This window comes from Peromyscus maniculatus, chromosome 21 (assembly GCF_049852395.1).
Source record: "Peromyscus maniculatus bairdii isolate BWxNUB_F1_BW_parent chromosome 21, HU_Pman_BW_mat_3.1, whole genome shotgun sequence".
NCBI lineage: Eukaryota > Metazoa > Chordata > Mammalia > Rodentia > Cricetidae > Peromyscus > Peromyscus maniculatus.
Window position 1 is genome coordinate 36249970 of NC_134872.1, and position 15696 is coordinate 36265665.

The window sequence follows — 15696 nt, forward strand, 5'->3', positions numbered from 1 at the left end:
AACTCTATATACACTAAAACTGCTTCCCCGTTTGCCTGTCAAGCGTTATGCAAGTCAAGGCTCTGCTGGCGTGATAGTGACTCTGTGGGGAAGGTGGTAGAGCCTCTTCAGTCCAGGTGGTGACATTCCCCCTTAGGGGACCAGACCTGAGCTTGGGCTTAGTGTGGGATGCCACTCAGCTTGCCCTCTCTGGGGCGACCAGAGAGAGCAGACTCCCTTCCTTTAACAGCAGCACCCTGGTTCTGACCTGGTGTCCCTGTTCCTATTGGAGCTGGCTGTAGACCTCCAGGGACCGTGTGGGGTTGCCCTGAGGTAGCAGTCAAGCCAGGGAAGCCAGAGCTTCACAGGTTTCTCTGATCGCCTAGTCCTCTCACACCTTCCACCGACTCTGTGGTTAGAAGCCTTAAAGGCCTCTACCAGAGCTGACAAAGGGTCAGAGCCTGCCTCAAGCTGTGTAGCTTCCTGTAAGAACCTGGGGCAGCCTGTGTCATAAGATGGGCAGCTGCTGAAGCCCCTCTTTCCACTGAGCTTGGGACAGTGTTGGCCTGTTTTCAGGAGTGCCCGGATACAGGTTCAAGAAAACCTAACCTGATCGTAGTGGAACAGGCTTGACCTTAAAGCCCTTCAGTCTTTCAGAAACACGGGTCACGTGATGTTCTATTCTCTGCCTAGCTCCAAGGTGGAGTTCTCCAGGTCTCAGAGGGGACCCACATAGGAAACTACATCTGCTCTGAGTCACTGAACACTAATTATGTGGCCACGTGTTGGTTGCTGGTCCATAGTGCAGTAGTAACACACCTCCAAGGCAAGACAAAAGTCAAACTCTCTGAGAAGTTACCAAGCTTGTCTTAACACTGGGTCATATCCATTGCTGAAAGGGAGCCCTGTACCTTGAGCATTCCTCTGTCTCGATTTGTCATTTCCAAAGATGGAGACTGATTATCTTGCCTGGGGTAGAGTATTAGCTGGTTTCCTGACCTCAGTCTCATTAGAGATGGGGTAGAGGGGGTAGGTGGTCAAAGAGGAAGAAGCACCTCAAAACTTGAAAGCTGGGATGGGAAAATTCAGTACATCACTCTTGCTTTGATATGTCAGTGTGATTGCATATTGTACTTGGAAGCAGGGCCGAGCATTTTTTAAGACGGTCCTGCTGAAGTACATGGAAACAGTGAGTAGAGGTGACAGCCTTTTACCCCTTAGCCCTTTGTATCTTCAGAGGCATCTAACCAGGACTTGCCATGCATTAACTGACTTGCTTAGCACATGTTAAGTGAGGAGACTATTGTGCCCCAGATTCTGATTCACAGGTGTCTTCTCAGGAAGTCCCCACTCGGATTCATGTTTCTCAGCATTGCTGTGTCCTAGAATCACCTGGAAGCTTTCAAAAAGTACCTAACACCCTGAGAATTTGCAGCTGAAGGGAGTTCCCCAAATCAGTAATCATTCTCCCCCCACCCACCCACCCCAGATGACTCCAACCTGCAGTCAGCAAGCAGCTAGATCCATGTGCCCTCTCAGAGATATGCTTAAAGATGTGCGACTGGAATTCCTTTCTAGACAGTTTTGCTTTTTCTAAATTCCAACAGAAAAGGGGGTTTGAAAAAAAATTACACATCTCTGCTGCATTCCCAAATACAGCCTTCTGTATGGGAGGAGGAGGAGTCAGAAGAGGGGACAGACTATGGTGAGGTACCAGTTTGGGGGGTAAGTCCGCTTGTCTGAGTTAGGGAGTTGTAGACCTAGGGGGCATGGAGACTTGTACCCATACAGACCCATGACAGAATAGAGTCCTAATGGCATTTCATAAAGGCCTGTACTCAGGGCTTTTCTTCCCACCTTCCCTCTCTTTCACAGAATGGTATTGTATCTGAAATGCCTATTTGCTAAGACTACTTTTTAAAGTAAGAAAACATGGTTGGGAAACTTGGCCTTTCTTATTCTTTCTCAGCATCTCTGCTATACATGCACAGACATCGTTCTTGTTATTCCCTAAGCCAGACATTATAGCAACTACACATCTAACATGTGCTTTGTGTTTGACGTCATAAGTGACATAGATATGATTCAAAGTATACAGGAGGATTATATAACTCATAAACAGGTATTGTACCATCTTTTATAGGGGTCTTGAGAATCCTCAGTCTTCAGTGTCTAGAAGATCCTTAAGTCAATGACCCATAAACACCGAGGAACAAATGAATTCCCTAAAGAGTGACTTTTCTTTTACACAATTCTGACCTGCACTTAGAGATTCTACACACTGGGTCTGAAGTATTGGGGGAGAGGGCAAGAGTATCTTGAATGAATGAGTATCCAAAAAGTGAATATCATATACAAGTTCATGAAGCATTCCTCCCCTAAGAACGGTCCACTATTTGCTCATCTAATCTCCCTATGGCCCTTCTCACACTATACCACACAACTGTTGGTTATACCAGCTAACCATTGCTATAGCAAGGCATCTTAGCAGATTATCCCCAATGCTGGTGACAGAAAGTGATCATTTGCTTTGGCTCACTAGTCTTTATGTCATAGAGACGCTGACTAGCCAAGCCCAGGCAGGGCTGAGGATGATGCCAAGACACAGGCGGAGTCCCAATCAGTTCCATGTTGCTCTCGGCATCCTTGAAGCAGTAAACACCCATTCTCAGGAATGGTCGAGCAATGCAGGCAGAAGCCAGCAATGCTGTGCTTGGAACCGGCCCCTTCTCACTGGCCCACATTCCACTGGCCTCAGCAGGTCACGGACTCCAGGAAAGAGTTACACACCAGCAGGGGTAATTATGGGAACATCCATGTCCTCTGTTGCACTTGCTCTTTGCCTGGTTCTCCATGGGTGGCGGCAACAACCTTCAGGTCAGAAGCTGTGCCATGTTTACAAGCCTCTCGGCCTCACAGTGTCCAGCCATGGAAAGGACCAGGGAATATTTATGACTGAAATCCTACCTGAGGTGTAGCCTAAAAATGTGGGCCAATGTAATTGAAATGTGTAGTCTTCCTGGGGAGGTCCCTTAAAATAATATTTATGAATCTTACAGCCCCACTATTAGGCATTTATTCAAAGGAAATGAAATCAGTATGTCAAAGAGACACTCGTGTTTATTCACAATAAGCAAGATTTGGAGTCAACTCAATGTCTGAACAAAGAAAGAATGCCTGGCATATATTTACATAATGGAATACTGTTTGGTTATTTTTTTTAAAGTATACATTTTTCTATTTGCATCAACATAGGTAGAAGGGATATCATGTCAAGCAAAAGAAGTCTGACATAGACAGTTATGGTAAAACCTCCCTTGTATGTGGAATCTGAAAGTGTTGATCATATAGAAGTTATAGGTAGAATAGTGGTCTCTAGAGATGGGGATAGGGACAGAGAAGATGTGAAATAGTTGGTCGACAGGTACAAAGTTAGAAGCAGACAGGAAGACTAAACGCTACTACTCTAATTGCACAATCAGATGACTATGGTCAATGAAGATTTATTGTGTGTTCCAAAGTAACCAAGAGGTTTTCAGATGAGATCTATACCATATGATCAATATGCTAATTGCATAGAATTGTTCATTATATTATATATATACAAATATCTATGTGTGTGTATATATATATATATATATGCCACACCATGTTGTATCCCATAAACATGTACCATTATCAGTTAGAAAAAAAGAACATCCCCAACAAAGCCTCCACTAATCATTCTTCCTTTTGTCCTCAGCGTTCACACCCACTGGTGGCTACAGTATATATATATAGCCACCATCTTGGACCACAAGTTGAAAGAATTCATGGAAAGTACTGGATCAATGAGAAGAGGGTTGGCTCCTAGACCACCTTCTTTTATGTGCTTAAGCTTTCTGTAATGTGTAGGCAAACCTGATAAATAACCTGTCTGGAGTTTATTAAATTATTTTTTTTAAATACCCAGGGAAAGGAGCCCTGAAAGGTAGCCTGAGGGATGCTGTTTCCACAGTCCTCCTTCTGACACCAACTTGTTCCAGATCAGACGTTTTCTGATGGTAGCATTCTGCAAAGGGACTTTTTTCATCCCAGGAGTTGCCTCTGCTGGGATGAAAGCAGTCCCCACCCCAAGGCTCACACTGTTCTGAGTCAGGCTTTCCTTGGGTTTTTAGAGAGGTCTATAACATGAATAAAATTGCTCTGAGACCCAAAAGTCGGGTCATATTGACTCGTGCGTGGTCTGTAGCTGATGTGTCGTAGAACCATGAAGCTGTGAAGTCAGGGAAGTGTGGTTTAGGTGGGAAATGTCCCAGGTTTGTGTGTCTGAACACTGAGTCTTCAGCTAGCGACTCTGTGTTGGAAGGCTGTGGAATCTTCAGGAGGTGGGTGCTTGCTGGAGGAAGCAGGTCACAGGGGCAGATCTTGAGGTTTTTACGGCCTGGCCTCACTTCCTATGCACTCTTTGCTTCCTGACTGCAGATGCAATGTGACCAGCTTGCCTCTTAGCATCCTAGCTGCCAAGTCTTCTCTATCATGATAGACTATTATCCCCTAGAACTGGAAGCCAAAAATAATTGGCTTTAAATTGTTCTTAGGTTTGGTTTGGCTTTGTTCCAATAGCAGGAAAAGTAACTAATACAAGAATTCTACCCCAGTATCTTCCTTGGACAGGAAACCAAACAGAATTTGGAGCTGACTGTTCTCTCCAGGTTGTCCATCTGGTCAAGCAAGAAGATAACTGTTTCCAGAAGGAAAGGAAATCCTCCAGTGCTGCCCTTCTTGAGCTCTGCTAGCCCCTGTCCATGCCCCGGGCCGCCCCGAGCCAAGGGGTTATCTTGGCTTCTCTCTCTCTCTCTGGACTTCAGCAAAACAGCTGCTTCCCTGTGACTTCCCCCAGGAAGTGGCTTCTGACAAGCAAACCACAGGCCCATAGAAGTGACAGTTTTCAATAATCAAAACCTCATAAAAGGCTGGAACGAAAATTGTTGTAGTGTGGGAAACAGCAAGTCCTTGGCAGGCCCCGAGCGGCGAAGAAATCATTTGCTGAGGCTCCCATCCAAACACACCCCGTGCCCTACTTTCTCTAAACACAAATCACAGGCAGCTTGATTTTTCTCCTGGAGTCTGAGTTGACCTTGTTACCAGGAGGAAATTTCAAGGGTGTCTCATTCCAAGCATCTCAGTTATAATTTGATCTCTATCTTTTTTTTTTCTAGACAAATAATCATGTTTCACACCTCCCATTCCATTTAAGAAAATGGGGACGTGAACATGAGGAGCATGTGTGGAGAGGAGGCAAAAAGAGAAAGAATACAGTAAAGCAGAAGGCTCAAATGGCCCGTCCCTGAGCAGACAGGCACCGTCCTCCCTCAGTACTCACCCAGGCCTGGGAGACTGCTCTTGTGCCTTTGACCAGCTGTTTTTGTTCCCTGACCTCTGTGTGTGGACACTGAAAACAGCCGAAGAGCATGTAGGTGATTACATCACCTTTCAGTCTAACTTTCACAAGGCACAGACTGGAAATGAAAATTGGTGTGGAGCACTTAAGAGTATATCTCACCTAGACTCACTATTCTCTCTCTCTCTCTCTCTCTCTCTCTCTCTCTCTCTCTCTCTCTCTCTCTCTCTCTCTTCTTTCCCCTCTCCCTCTTTCTCTCTCTCTATCCCTCTATGTATACAATAAACTTCCATATACAGAAAAATGCAACACTTAAAAATTACAGGTATCATCAAACTTTAAATACTTCAGAACATATAAGAATAAATACATTTTAACAGACTGAGAAGAAATAAGTAAAAATAAGAACTGATGGCCGGAAAGTCATTAGGTCCAGGGAAGGACCTATGGTCATTATTTGGCTACACAGACATGGCATCAAACTGGCAGCTCTCGGCCCCCATCACAGAAGATTCTTTTCACAGTGGGTGGCAGTTACTATGGAGATAGCTCACCAAAGTGCACGATGGGGTGTTCACTTCCAAATGGGGCAGCCATATCAAGCCACTCCTCAAACGGCTCAGGGAACTTCTTGAAATAGTAGAAGGAAAGCTCTTAAGAGCCTGAGGTCAGGGAAGACTGGTGCTGAACTGCGTCTTCTGGGTGTGACAGGAACTTTGCACCCATGAACTCACTAGCCTCTGGGGTTGCCTGCAAAAGACTGGCAGATGTCAAGCCAGTCAACATTGCAACGTGGATGAAGAAGGGATTCATGAAGCCCTGCTGCCAGCTGATGAGCAACTGGCAGCTAACGGCTGCTGAGAGAGGGAGGGTCAGCTTTCTTTAGAGACGCAGCCCCTGGTAGATTTCTCACGCTCCAGAGGCTGGCTCTACACCATATGCATCCAGGATGCACTAATTGGACTCGGTGGGTTATCAAAAGAAGGCTTGGAGCTGGGAGAGAGATGTAGAGATGGTCTGAGTGGAACCGTAGGTGAGTATACATACAAAATTCTTTTTTAAAATCCATTAAAATGTTTTTTAAAAAAATCCTCCTATACAGTATTTGAATGTGCCAGGACTGAATTAATCTGGGAGGTTAAGCTTTCGTTTGTCATTATCCTGATTTTGATGCCCAGAGGTTTTGGGCAACTGTCCCACCTCTGAGTCAGACAGAACAGCCACCAAGAGAACAGAACAAGGTGGCAGTGTTGAATATTAATCAAGTTGATTAGCTATTGGCTCAAGCACCCATCACTTAGTAACATCCAGGGTGGTAAACAAAATCCTAAAAGCCCACACATGTCTCCCGTGCGTCATCTAAAGCCTTCTACGATTGGTAAGAGAATAAATGTTCACATCAAAAGTACCTCAGGAGGAACTGTCAGAACGTGAAGAAGTGAAGGTTTGGGAGCATCCTTGGTATCAGTCAGGATAAATATGTGACAGGATAGCAGCAGCTTTTATTGGCAAGTGTGCTGGCTGGAAGTAGAGCCCTTGATGAGCTGTTTACAATTATTGCTGCTCCATAGAAAAGAGAAATTTTATCCCCGGTACAAAGGGAATTTTGCCTTCAAGCAGCATGATGGTGCTGTTTCTGATTGCATAATCATGTCAGAATGAACACCGACCACTCCTTAACCAGCGTCCCTCTACCACTGTGACCTGGAGAAGCCTAGGGAGAAGGTGACACTTCCTAGAAAATTCCTTCCATTGAGATCACCTGTAGATGGTCACGAGCTTATCCCCTTAAAATACAGGCATTTTCCATCTCCAGACAAATCTATAGTCTGAAACTTTTCTGTCAGTTCAGAGCCCAAATTTGCCTTCATCTAAATGGCATTCATCGGTCAGATTTTGCTATCTAGAACTGTTGGAGTAGTTCATGGAAAGCTTGTTCACCTTGGTCATCCTGGACCTCAGTGAGACTCTTTAGAATACACAGTGAAGCCAGGTGTGGTGGTGTGTGCCTTTAATCCCAGGACTAGGGAGGCAGATCTAGGTAGGTGGATCTCTGTGAGTTCCAGGACAGCCTGGTCTACAGAGGGAGTTCCAGGACAGCCAGAGCTACATGGTGAGACTCTGTCGAAAGAAAGAAAGAAAGAAAGAAAGAAAGAAAGAAAGAAAGAAAGAAAGAAAGAAAGAAAGAAAGAAAGAAAGAAAGAAAGAAAGAAAGAAAGAAAGAAAAAGAAAACACAACGAAAAGTGTATGGGGACAGAAAATGGGAACACAAAGCTTGCCAGAGGCATGGCCAAGGGCCAGAAACATCACATGTGGGTGCTTCATTCTCCTCATCTGTAAAAGGGACCCAAGCTGGTGGAAATTTGAGGATGACGGACATGTCACATGAAGAACTCAAGACAATGGTGGAAAAGAGAACGCGCTCAACACACGGTAGAGCTCACTGGCATTTTACAAAAGCTTGTGCTTGAGGGGAGTTAGGGACATGGCAAGGACACGCAGCTGGCAGACATGAGTGAGAGCTCACAGAGTCCACCCTCTGCATTCTGCCTGGTTCCTGCTTTGGTTCCACTCCATAGCCAGGAACTTTCCAGCATCAGAGTCAAGAACTGAGCTAATACTAGTTACCATGCTAGAAATGCATATTGCATGGCCTAATGGGATCAGTAAGACCAAATGCATACATCCAAATTATAGAGTATGTTTAACATAAAAATATGATCTTAACTACACAGAGAAAAATGCATATGGATTTATCAAGCTGGTTGGGAATGCTAAGCTTTCTGGTACCTTCTTTCAGAGTGACCCCCTAGTGATGGAGTCCTAAAGCACACGTATTTGAGATCGGAACTGGTCTCTGTCTTCATATTGCCATCACCAGCTATGTAGTCTTGGGCAACCACAAAGTCAATTACACAACCCCGGTCAGAGTTTCCTCATCTCTAAAATACACAGGCTGTGCTAATGGGGCCTCACTCCAGTTTTAAATCCCGAGGATCCAAAGTTAATCTGGATCTGAGCACAGGCCTCAGTCAGGCTTACAACTTCCATTTCTAAAGACACAAGTCAAGGGGCTCCATCAGAAAAAGTATACCAAGTCAGCTGATCTACAGTAGGCCACTTAGGCAGCAAAGAACAGAACCAATGCTCAGGACTCCGGGGGTCTCCGGGGCATTGGGGTTCTGCCTCTGTTGGACCACTTCTAGGCAATTGTAACTAGTGACCAGGTGTTCTGCTGGCATCGGGGATTGAAGTCTGGCTCCTAGCACACCCAACACCCCCCAGATGAAACGTGTGCTTCCAATCCCTCTACCATAAATATAGGGGACAACAAAAACACTCAAATAACCAGTTACCCAGAAAATGTATCCATCTAAAATACAACAGACAGAACGAACAAGGACTGAAAGATTGGAATAGTTAGAGCCATAGACTCTCAACACAAGAGTCCATGTATTTACTCACAGCGGCAGCTTAGAAGCCCCCCTCCAGTATTCTTTCTCTCTATATGTGACCTTCCAGATGTCCATGAGCACGTCTTCCATCCCTTGTAAGTCTTCTGTAGTGCTACCATCAGCCTGCCATCAAGAGGTGGAGCCCAGCTCACCTCCCTTGAATGTGGACGGGCTAGTAACTCACGTGTGGCCAAAAGAATGCAGCAGAAGTGAGTTCACTGCCTGTGAATTCTGCAGCTAGGTGAGAGAGCTGAGCAGTTTCCACCTAGTTTCCTTGCAGAAAACCAGCCACCTTGGAAGCAGCCTGACCATCCCCAGGGAGGCCCTGTATAAGGGATATTGACTGAACTGGCAGCAACCTCTAGAATCTCCTCAGAGGTACAACCCATGTGAGGTAATCTTACACTCTACAAACATGCCCACTCATTCACTGATAACCATTATTGGGACTCAGATGAAATACACAGCACAGAAGAATTGTCTTTCTCAAGTGTGTGGCCTATCATGGAGTAAAGGGTGAATGTTCACTCAAAGGGAGATACAAGGGTTTGTTAGTGTTATAGAACACACACTGAACATGTCTGAGCTCCTGGAGGGTGAGGGAGTTGATTAGTGGTAGAAAATGAGATGGTTGATAGAAGAATACACACACACACACACACACACACACACACACACACACACACACACATATATATTCTGCAAACAATAGCAGATGGCTGCCCGGTAACAAAGGGGACAAGAGGGCTGGAGAAATGGCTTAGAGGTTAAGAGCACTGACTGCTCTTCCAGAGGTCCTGAGTTCAATTCCCAGCAACCACATGGTGGCTCACAACCATCTGTAATAAGGTCTGGTTCCCTCTTCTGGTCATACATGCTGTATATATAATAAATAAATAAATCTTAAAAAAATTATTTAAAAAAAAAACAAAGGGGACAAGAAAAGGTTGTTGAAAAAACAAAAACAAGGCGGGGCGGTGGTGGCGCACGCCTTTAATCCCAGCACTCGGGGAGGCAGAGGCAGGCGGATCTCTGTCTCCAAAGTGAGTTAGTTCCAGGAAAGGCACAAAACTACACAGAGAAACCCTGTCTCGAGAAAACAAAAAACAAAAAAAACAAAACCACAAAGCAAATGACCATCTGGGGCCTGGAAGAGCAGACACAGCATTGCCCTCCATGTTACTGGGTCCCAACAAGAACCTGAGGGTGTGAGAGCATAAAGTAGCTAAGGTTTTCAGTGATGGCCTTGGATCCCAGAGAACAGTTCAACTCTGGTTCAAGTCCTTTTCTGTGAGACGGAACAGGGCATATTTTTAGTGAAGGCAGTGTGACTTTCAGAGCTATTCCTGATGTTTCTCCAAGACAGCCCCAGGAGTGGAAACACAACACACTGCTCAGAAAGGAGGGAGAGATATAGATATGACATGGAGGAAACTCCTTCCCAGTAGAAAGACAAGCAGAAGAGAAAGGTCCTTTGGGGTCCAAGGAAAATGGGAAAGGGAGGTACCAGATGAAAGAGATAGATAGGCCTAATGTGTGTTTGAAACCCGAAAGCCAAGCAGAAAAGAATTTTGATTTTTTTTTTCTTAAAGAAGCCAAAAGCAAAAGACATCTTGCTCACTACAAATGGGTCTGTCTAGGAACCCCACCTGGGTCTGGCTAGGTGCTCTTAGTAGGGTGGGAACAGCAGAGAGAAAAGGCAATAACGATGGGATACATCCGCAGAAGGGATGCTAAGTTGCTACAAGACTGCCTGCTGCTTATCTCACTCCCCGGGTCAGCGGACAGTGTTCAGACCTTCCCCTGCACTTCCAGTGAAGAAGCAAGGGCTGGGCAGGGTTGGGGCTGCCGTGGTGGAAGGGATGGACCTGGATGAGGGTGTTGTTGGGAAGCAACAGAACAGTCCAAGAAGGAACCAGGGCACATCCACTTTGCCAAGGTCCTGAACTCTACTCTCTGGTGCTCCCGCTTCCCTGATGCTCCCAGGCATCACCATGGTTAAGCAACAGATGTGGCGGTATCCATTCAGATTGTTTGGGGTGGGTCCCCACTAGTTACTAATTACTCTGACTCTCACCTGGACATTCTGAACCAGAGGAAAGAAAAACAGAGTTGAGGCCAAATGCAGAGGACTGGTAGAGTCAGTGAGGAGTACAGAGGACAAATTGGCCAGGACATTGGCTGTCACATACCTTAGGCATTAGACTATGGGCTTTGCCAGCCAGGGATCCCAGCAGTATGGACTTTGTGACCAAGCAGATACAAGCAGAGCTATGAGGAAGCCAGTGAGTACCCCCAGGCCAGCAGGTGTCCATCAAGCACACTTCCCCCTACCATTCTTTGGGGATGCATCTTTGAAGAAGGTTAGAAGGGACCAGATGAGAAACTATAATGAGCAGCTACTCATCAAGGAATCTGATGAGCCCAAGAGGAATGAATGCAAGGCATCTGAGACGGAGATACATAATAACAGGCTGAATTTCCCTCCCCTGTGGGAAGGGGACTCAGAAAGCAAACCAGATTCTTCTCATAACAGCAAATAAAGAGACATGGAGGCGCAATGATTTTTCAGTGAGTATAATGTTTTTCTATAACATAGCTATATAATGCAGAAATACTTTCTTCTAGAACTGCCACAATGTCAGGACAGGTAGGACTTTTCTTCTTGTGCTTTGAAAGAATATTTCCCATTCTCCAGAAATTGTGCCCAACCTAGAATGGCCAATAGTCTAAGAGTAACCAAAGACAACATCTAAAATGTCCTTTCCTCTGAGGGCACTAAAGAAAGAAGCTAGCCTGAGCCCTGCATGATGAATGTTTATGAGGAAAAAAAAAAATTAAGGTCAACAGTGAGCACACATGCATGCCACCTACCCACCCCCGGAATCCACATATGCACACCACCCACGCACACACATGTACACACGGAATCTAAGAACTTTTCATCTACACTGTGTGGGGAAATCCCTTGCTGTAAGAAAATGCAGTCTTAGACTAGAAGTCATCCCAGACCCACTGTGTTTTCCATGGGCCTGAACACTCTTGGTTCTGCTCAAGGGCTGTGTTCCCTTCCCACACTGAACCTTCTGGCTTCTCTCGGCTGGGACACAACACCACCAGCGTGTTCCTGGTGGTAAGAACATCCCTAGGAAGCTTGCAGTCTAGAATCCAATCCAGGACTTCCCTCCCAGCAACTCCCAGCTAACATAACTGAGCAACGGGACATGGTAGATATGCTATACCCAGGTTCACTAATGGCTGGCACTTACTTACTTTGGTATAATTCCTTTTCTCTGCATCCTTGAAGTTAGGCCTGGTACATCACTTGTAAGAACACTTGGATTTCCAGGCCTACCCAGTTCACAGCTAGTGTTCTCTACTCCAGCCCTCTACTCTCTGGCCATGAGCTCTTGTGAACAGCTGCCTGCAGGACGCAGCTGGCCACCCTGACAAGAGATGCCTAAAATCCAGCTGCTGATCCACACATCTGTTCCTACTTTGTATGTTTTAGGAGGTATGAGTCTCTACTCAGAGACACACGGATTTACATTTCTAGGAAGTTCCCAAATGATGCTGAAGCCTCTAGTCCAGGGACTACACATTGAAAACCACTTCCGTAGGACATAAGAGGAAGTTTCATGTCCCGTATATCCTGTAGCAAGCCTGTGGGGTATTACACACACACACACACACACACACACACACACACACACACACACACACACACACACACACAGAGAGAGAGAGACAGAGAGACAGAGACAGACAGACAGAAAGATAGAAAGAGATAGAGACACCAAGACAGAGAGAAGGAGACTCAGAGAGAGGACAAATGTCTAAACAATAATAATCCAGCAGATGTTCTCTGCAAATACTGATTTGAAAATGACCTGGGGAGGCCTGGAGAAGCTGTGAGGAGTCATCAGTGTCTGGTACAGTCGATGGAAGATGAAACAGCAGGAGCAAAAACTGACTGATACTGCGCTAAGCTATCGGGTGTTGTAGGTACCACTGCATTGTACTTTGGATTAGTCCATACAGGAGGCAAAGAGAAAGACCAGGACGCAGTTTTGTTTTCTATTTCTGTGAAACCAGTGGCCACGCCCTCGGCCACGCCCTTAGCCCCACCTGCTGTAAGTCTAAAGTCTAAGCTCAGCTTCGATGGTTTCTCTGCTCCAAGTCCTTCGTGATTAAAGCCGAGGGTCAGCTGGGCTATGTTCCTGCTTTGAGCCTGTGGTCCTCTTCCAAGTTTGCGTGATGGTTACGAGTGGAATACTGAGCCCCTCCTTTCTAGCAGCTGAAGGCCGGGTCCCAGTAACCACCTAGTCTCTAGCCTTATGCGTCTCTTCGAGGTCAACAGCCCACTCACGCTGATTCAGCTCTCTCTGACCTCCAGACCCACTTACAAAGAGTGAGGCTCTTCCATGTGCTCTTCCTTTTGCTTAGCTGATTAAGAGCCCAAACGGCACCCACAAAAGTCCTTCAGCCTTACTATATAAGGTGATGCAAGCCATGGCTGTGAGCATCCATCTGTTTATACATCCCAGCTTCACTCAATGAGAGGGGATTATACAGGGCATGAATCAGTGGGTCCCATTCTACAGTTCTGCCTATTACACATGTGTAAAACATCCCTATGAGTATTACCTCGCGAACATTCAAGACCCACCCAATGCTTTACATTTACTCCTTCCTCGCGCTCAAGTAAGGTCTCTTCCAAATTCTTTAAAGCTCGGTTACTCAGAGTGTGTGGTCCAGCCATGCCAGCAACACATGTGAGGAATGCAGATGCTCAGGCCCTGCAACGGCTCCCACGAATAAAGATCACCCGCGTGTTTACAAGACTCCCAGGGGGAACCAGTGATCTCACGAGGTCCTTGTCCCCAAATAACTCCCTCCTAGGCTCACTGATGCTCATGAACCTTGTCTTATCTCCTAAGAAAATAGTCTTCAGACTGGACTTCCGATACAAGCAGTTCTAGTCTGTGATGCAAGTCCCTGAGCCCCGCCCCACACCTACTGAATCTGAACGACCGTGGGGGCCAAGCAATCTGTGTCCTAGGCAGGTCTGATAGAGGCAAAGTTTGAGGACTCGCTGAGCATAGGTATTGCCACAGTGAAACATCCTCTCATGGAAAGCTCCATGAAAAAGCACCTGCATCAGTACCACTTGTAAGTACTTCAGCTCTGGGGACACTAGAGGTTGGCTGCTCTCCTGGAGTATGGGGGGGGGGGAGGGATGTGATCACAGCTCTAGGTGTCAAACAGTTGGATTTGGAGGATGATGATGGGGGAAGCAACAGGCCCATGGGGGAGGGTCCATCCACACAGCACTACCAGACCTACAGCTCCTGGGAAAAGCTAAGAATCTAATAGAAGGAAAAGAATGCATTGAGGCAGGCGAGGTTCAGAGGAGCCTCCGGGGAAGGCATTCTTCCGCACTTATGCCTGTAGGGACAAGACACTGATCCCAGAAAGCCAGCCTCCTGGAAAGGCAGAGTTAGAAGAGGGTGAGGCTGATGGGAGGTGATACGGAGTGCAGAGAGAAGACAGCAACATCTCACCTCAAGCAGAGCCCTGGATGGGACCAGGGAGGGCAGCTCAATCCTCTGCCTCTATTTACCCAGAGAGAAGTTCTGGCCAAGATCACACTGTGTAATCTGAGGCTGAGGCCAGGGACTGATAAACTGGGGCTCAGAGTGGAGGCAGGGGTAAGGGGGTGGGGGGAGAAGGGAGCTCCAAAGGGGAGTGGGAAGTCAAGAGAGGGGACTTTAAATAGCAAAAGAGGCGGGGAGACCATTTATCTAATACCCTTGTGTGCTAGGCAAATCCTACTGCCTGGAAGCTCTAGCTTCTGAAAGGCTTCAGGTCCATTTAAACGAACAAACAGACATTCCACACTAGAAAAGTCCCAAGGTGAGAGAGCCCAGCCCATTCACCTTCTCCAGGAGGACTCTAGGATTCTGGATGCTTATCTGCTGCCTGGAGTTGTAGACTTTCTTTAGATCCCACCCCCGCTATTATTTTAAACAGAGAAATCAAAGTGGGGAAGAAAAAAAAAAACCAAACAACACTTAAAGTGACCTTCTCACTTGTCCAGACACTCACTAGGGAGAAAGGTCACCCAGATAAAGTCAGGAGGAGCACAGAGAGTGGTCTGAGGTCCCAGTTTAGAAAATGGAGCTGCTGTTCTGTTTTCTGGTCTCTCCCCGCCTCTCTCCAAGCTTACCTGGAGCTCTGCATTCTTGCACCTTGCTGCTTCTTGGCTGGGGAAGGCTGCCAGGCCAGAGTTTCACCTTCAGCGGTGTCTCCGCAGCCCCCACAGGGATTTATACGCTCCTGTCTGCTGGGATTTCCTCACTGGGCTGTGTCACTCGCTCTGAATGGGTGGCGGCGGACACACCTTTTCCCTCCTCACAGGGGAGCACTCAGGCTCGTGGCACTTTGTGCGTACATGCTTGCCAGATGGGGAAGTAGCCTTGGAAACTCTGAGTTTCCCTATTTTGTATGTGTGTGTATGTGACTGGCTAAAATGACGTACTTCTAGCTGAGAATACATTTTCAAGTGATTCTGGTTGTATATCCACAGTTTGTAAACAGTTTTGTGGATGGGATTTCACCCCATCAGCCGGATGCTGGTTAAAACCCAAACATGGTCCCATTACAGAGAAAAGGAAGTTTTTAATGAGTGGGAGAGAAGGTCCCTACTCCTACCTACAAGGAATCTCTGGGATCTAAAGATGGTTAAGCTTCTGGAATTGTTTTAGGGGCTTTGATTTGTCTTTTTGTTTTGGGGGTTTGGGTTTTGTTTGTTTTTTTAACCTTCTATGATTTTTTTTTCCCCAAAGATAGGTGATGTAAAAGGTTGATTTTCTAAT

The 15696-nt window shown here is 46.3% G+C and overlaps 1 protein-coding gene across 4 annotated transcripts in view; it reads right to left on the bottom strand.

Annotated features, from left to right (window-relative positions):
* Il1r2 (interleukin 1 receptor type 2) overlaps positions 1 to 15202 on the bottom strand; it is a 38121-nt gene extending 22919 nt beyond the window's left edge. For 2 of the 4 annotated variants that reach the window (XM_076557367.1, XM_076557368.1), the window contains exon 1: positions 8829 to 8979. In XM_076557367.1, the coding sequence (XP_076413482.1) occupies positions 8829 to 8908 (80 nt within the window). In that variant the 5' untranslated portion in view covers positions 8909 to 8979. Of the gene's footprint in view, positions 1 to 5344; positions 5387 to 8828; positions 8980 to 15047 lie in introns of those variants that run through there. The other 2 variants (XM_042266216.2, XM_076557369.1) reach the window with 2 other exon arrangements.
* Positions 15203 to 15696: the final 494 nt, after the last annotated feature.